The 6,000-nt window shown below is 34.7% G+C and overlaps 1 protein-coding gene across 2 annotated transcripts in view; it reads right to left on the reverse strand.

Annotated features, from left to right (window-relative positions):
* Positions 1 to 5,785, reverse strand: part of nedd9 (neural precursor cell expressed, developmentally down-regulated 9) — a 62,403-nt gene extending 56,618 nt beyond the window's left edge. Inside the window, exon 1 of one of the 2 annotated variants that reach the window (XM_051955658.1) lies at positions 5,656 to 5,785. Coding sequence is in view for 1 of the 2 variants with exons in the window: in XM_051955657.1 (XP_051811617.1) it covers positions 1,218 to 1,229 (12 nt within the window). In the remaining variant the exon portion in view is untranslated. Of the gene's footprint in view, positions 1 to 1,217; positions 1,387 to 5,655 lie in introns of those variants that run through there. The other variant, XM_051955657.1, reaches the window with a different exon arrangement.
* Positions 5,786 to 6,000: the final 215 nt, after the last annotated feature.

Raw genomic sequence — 6,000 nt, forward strand, 5'->3', positions numbered from 1 at the left:
CTAAACCTGGACCCACCGGCCTCTAAATACCTGGACCCACCAGCCTCTAAAACCTGGACCCACCGGCCTCTAAACCTGGACCCACCGGCCTCTAAATACCTGGACCCACTGGCCTCTAAAACCTGGACCCACCGGCCTCTAAATACCTGGACCCACTGGCCTCTAAAACCTGGACCCACCGGCCTCCGAAACCTGGACCCAACGGCCTCTAAAACCTGGACACAACAGCCTCTAAAACCTGGACCCACCAAGCCTCTGAAACCTGGACCCACCAGCCTCAGAACTTCTTGCTGCCTCCATCACCAATCAAACTCAGACGAACCAATCGGAGCCTCTGATTGGCTGAAGCCGAGTTAAAGAGCTGCTGATGAGTTCAAACTGAGCTGACTTCATCTCCAACATCTGTAATAATCCGACCAGAGTCTGATTAAACACAGAAACCTGATCATCAACCAAAAACGACAAAAATCCCTATTCCAGCGTCTCTAATGGAAATATTCAGGATTTCTGTGATCATATTTGATTTGAAACACCATAAATGTGAGAAACCACAAAATATACCATGAAACAAGCCAAACTAAAAGCAGAATATGACATAAAATCAAAGTTTTATGGATTAAAAGCCAACTATAACACAAGATAAAAGCACTGGAAGTTACTGGAAATAATCAGAAACCAAAAAATGTGATTTTATCCACACACAGCTTCCAAACAAAGGCTGGGGTAGAACAGGAATAAATCGCATTTTTATGATAAACAGACTCCCAGTGGGTTATTTTTAGTGAATCCTGAGAGTCAGAGTGCAACAACAACCCAATTAATCAATTAATCAAACAGTTTTCTAATCAATAACACCAAATATCTGCATGTGGCTGTTTGCAGAATGAATGTTTTTTCTGTTTCCTGCTATCTAAAGATAATTATTCGGTTATCTGAAGAGAAAATGTGCAGATTAATCACTAAGGAACGTTTCTGTTCCTATTTAAGGAGGAAGGAGCTTCAGAGGCTCCTGGCTGGTTGGGTTCGACTTTCTATCCACCCTGAGCTGCAGAAAATAACCCAGAACCCTCCAGAACCCTCCGGAATCCTCCACAACCTCCAACCAGCAGCTCCTTAACACCATCACATTGATCCAGATGATTCCTCAGCGTTCATCCAGAGAAGTTCTGAGAAGCTCCGTGAACTCCAGCAGCCCCACAGTGATCTGATCCACTTACTTTATACTTCATGTTCAGCTCCGGTCTCCGGTAAAAGTTAAAAAATATCCGCTTAAAGGAGGTCGTTCCTCTGCTCGGTTAACGGGCCATCCACGGTTCCACGGAGCCACACGGAGGAACGCTTTCTGTCCGGTCCGCCGCGTTCTGCCGCTCCGCTGCACCGGACCGCTGCTCAGCTCCCCGAGGTTCCGCCCACACCCACACACAGCCGGTGATTGGTCGGAGCTGACAGCAAAACCCCGCCCCTCATACCGCTCCGGTTCAGTGTGACGTCATTAGATCAGAGACCGAATTTAAACGATTTTAATTTTTTTTTCAGTAGATTAATTATTAATTATTTTTATTGTACAGTCGGTGAGAAAAATTAACTCTGAAATTTAAAAAAATATATATAATATAAAAATATTTATATAAACAAAAATACAGTTCTCAAAATAATAATAATATTAAAATTTATTATAAATATTTTTTTAAACTCGTGATAAGATCATAGACCGTATTATAATGATTTTTGACAGATGACAGGAAATTAATTATCATTATATACAGTTGGTGAGAAAATGATGTGAAATAAAAAAATATATAAAAATATTTGTTATAAACAAAAATGCAGGCCTCAAAATAAACAAATCTTACGAATATTTTTTAAATTCACAATACGATTGCAGACTGTATTAAAATGTTTTTTTTTTTTACAGTAGATTCATTATTATTAAAATTATTATACAGTCGGTTAGATTACCTAAATCTCCCTCAGAAAATAACATAAAATAAAAAATAAATATAAATATAATATAGAAGTACTGGATACAAACAAAAATGCAGTCCTCAAAATGAATTAAAATTTATTATTAATATTTTTTAAATTCACGATTATTATTATTGAGTTTATTTAAGAAGGGACCATGTACAATATTAAACATAAATGTTTCCATTTGATGCATTGTACCAGAGATTGCTTTAAGCTAATTTTCATCTGCAGTCCCCCAGCAAGTCACAATAAAAACATCACAACATTACATTATAAAAAAGTGCATGACCAGTGAAACTAAATATTCCACACACACACACACACACACACACTTAAAAGCACAGACACTCACACAAAAATGCCAATTAAAAGAACATTGCTAGACTAAAATACATGACAGTGAATCAAAACATTACACACACACACTCTTAAAAGACGACATGTACACACAGTCACACATAAATGACAATTAAAAAGACATTAATGGTTGTAGTTCTGAGTGCTCTTAAGCAGGTTTTTCAGTTTGTTTTTAAAACTGCTGATAGAACTACAGGTTCTATCAGGTTCTATCATACGATCATAGATCATATTGTAAGGATTATTTAAAATTATTATTATTACACAATCGGTGAAAAGAAACAAAAATGTCCCTCAGAAAACAAATCTAGAATAAAAAATATACATATATTATAAAAATATTTAATCGAAATAAAAATTCAGTTCTCAAGATATTAAATAATTAATAATTAAATATATTTAAAAAAACAAAAATGTCTTGAAAAAAAGCTTGAACCTAAAAAAATAAAGATAGATAAAAATGAAATCCATTATTATTATTATTATTATTATTATGTGAATGTTTATATGTATATATACAAAAATAAACACATAATAACATTTATTCAAAAATATCTGAATTTTCAAAAAATAAATGAAGTAATCATCATGTAATTATTAAGTAAAGTAATAAAATGAATTGATGTAAACTCTGACATTAAATATTATTAATTGTATTTTTATAAATATTTAAGATATTTATAATATTTATATAGATCGCATTACACTTATTAAAATTATAAGATTAATTATTGTTAAATAGAAAAAATGCAATCCTAAAAATGAAGTTTATAATAAATTGCAGTTTATTATAAATGTTTTTAAAATTAAATATATTAAAAAGACAAGATGAGTGTCTTAAAAATAAATAACAAAATATAAAAATGTAATCATTTATTATTATTACTGTTATTATTGTTGTTGTTGTTGTTATATAAATGTTATTATATACATTCAAAAATAAACACATACCTCCTTTACAGAAAAATTTTAGCATTTATTCATCAAAAAAATCAGATTTTAAAAAGTAAATATATTTAAGCTACCTAAAATGAAATGAAGTAAACTTCAAACATTTGGCTGCTTCAAATATCATTATTTTTAAGATTTTTTTTTAGTATATTAAAAACATAAATTTATTAAATATATTTCAAAAAGTGATAAAGGGATGATCCCTAAATGCTAGCATTTTACTGAAAATAAATATGATTCTTTTAGATTTTATTTTATTTTATTTTTTTTACATGGATGTATAAGAGCGGCAAATTCAGCTAAAAGCAGAAAACATGAAAAACCTGCACTTTATGAAACACTTTTTATTTTTATTTGGTCTTGGTGTAAAGATCTTTTAGCTGCAGCAGAGTAAAACTATTGTTGTTGTTATTATTAATAATAATATGATTATATAATAGGTTAGTTTTGTCTTCAGTCCATCTTTTCATCTCTTTAGTGGAGCACAAGCTTCAAAATTACAGACCAGAAGTCAAACATTTCATCATTTTACCTCCATAGTCTCCATGTTTTCTCTCATCCTGACGGTTCCTCTCAGCGTATTAATAATAATAATTGACAGACAGAATGTGTGTAGATGCGTTGTGTTGTTGTTTACGTCTGTTTAAATGATTGGACCTTAAATGAATCTGCTGAACACGTCTGAGCTCTTCCAGTGTCCTCATGCTGCCTGAACTCTCTGATTTGCAGAAGAGGAAGTGCAGCTGCTTGTGTTCTCAGAAACAGTGAAACCGTGAGTGAAGGAAGTGCCGTCATGCAGCAGGTTTGTTTGCTCAGAAGAAGATTGCAACAGATGATCCGAGCTGCTTCCTCACACCTTCGTCCTCCTCTGCTATGAATCCATGAATAAATCCATGAATAAATCCATGAATAAATCCATGAGCAACCTGAACCTGGAGCCCAAACGTGAGCTTAAACACGCTTCAGTTTGCTTCCTGCATTTATTCAGCTGTTTGCTCTGCAGTGAAATGAGCTTTAGGCGTGAAGGACAGCCTCGTATTAACCGTTAGCCGACACACAAAACGTCTTTTCTGATTCCACAGAAGTCGACAGCAGCTCAGATTAGTTTCCTTTCATTAGAAAACGATGAGTAGTGATCATAACTCACTGGTCTGACTTTGTGTTACCTCTAAAAAACTGATCACAAAGCAGAATAAAAACCAAGACAGGGTGTGGCGTTCAGATCATTCTGGGTCAAACAGCAGCAGAATAAACGAGTTAAAATGAATTTAAAGGCGACTAAATGTAAGGAGATCTTTGTAAAAGTGCCGTTAAACTGATGCAGTTTTAGTTTTCAGTTTTATTCTGATCTGTTAAAAGAATCCTCCACACTCCTTTAGCTGAGAGATAAAATCTTAATTTATGAATTTGAGAGTTAATAATCCTCATAAAACTGGATTAAAATTACCACTATAAAAGCCCTCAGAGATCGGTCCTCCTCCAAGGCTGCTCATTCCCCGTGGAAGAAATGCAGCACTTTTTTATTAGTTATGATGATCAAAAAAATCATGATTTTTAGTCACTTTTAATATTTTTCTGTTTATTCTGAACAGATTTAAGTCATTTTGGTCAATTTGTGACTCATTTTGAGAAAAGTTTTGTCCTGTTTGACTACTTTTGTATAATTTTGGACATTTTCTTTTTAGCAATTTTGGATCATTTTCAAATCATTTAGGATGATTTTTTTATGTATCTTGGACAAATTTGGTGTCATTCTGCAAATTTTCAGTCATTCTGGATCATTTTGAATTGTTTGATAGAAATTCTGACAGACTTTGGATCATTTTCCAGTCATTTGAGACTATATTTTCATGTCATTCTGAACAAATTGTCATCATTTTAGATCATTTCTGGAAAATCTTCTTTAGTTTTGTATAATTCTTGAAGCCTCTTGGACAATAAGAAAAGCTCTCAGAGGTTGTTGCATCATTGTACCGTGCATAAAATTTGAATATTGCATTTTTTCCCGAGCTGCCAGAAGCATCTCATGTCTGCAGGAGTTTACTTCAGCTAATTTTAGTTTACTTCAGAACTCAGCAGCTAGATTCACTAACAAACACATCACTGCAGGTTTCAGGGTATTTCTTTTTGGTAACCACGTTGTTTTTTGACCCCTGTGAGGTATTTCTGATTCCACTCACATCCGATCAGTGTTAATCTGTCTTTGAGTAACAGACAAACAGACAAACCAGCACCAAAAGTCACAGAAAATGAGCTGCAGGACCTCCAAACTCTGTAAGCAGTGTTTATATGAGCATGATTCACCAAAACACACTTTATGCACCCAAAAAGAACATAAAATATATGTTTAGATTATTTTATAGCTTGTCTTTTTCTCACCTCGACTCAGCGACGTTCGTAGCTGCAGCGGAGACGTCTCCTCGTTCACTGTTCAGTTTCTATCTGAGGTGAGAAGAAAACACCCAGAGGAGCTGAAGCAGCCTTCCTCTCTGATCACACCTCTACATTTAGAGCCCATCTCCTGAAACCAGCAGAAGCAGGCCTCATGTGTGTCTGCTGCTTCAAACCTCCTGTAATTAGCTTCCCTCTCATGTGCTTCAGAATGCTCTAATCTGTGTCGGCTAATTCATCTGGATCACAGGGCCTCCGTCGGCTCCCATTGTCCCCAGCGAGCCGTCATATCCTCAGATGAATGCCTCTGGAAGGCCACTCCAAACACCGGCT

This window comes from Acanthochromis polyacanthus, chromosome 11 (genome assembly GCF_021347895.1).
Source record: "Acanthochromis polyacanthus isolate Apoly-LR-REF ecotype Palm Island chromosome 11, KAUST_Apoly_ChrSc, whole genome shotgun sequence".
NCBI classification, from domain to species: domain Eukaryota; kingdom Metazoa; phylum Chordata; class Actinopteri; family Pomacentridae; genus Acanthochromis; species Acanthochromis polyacanthus.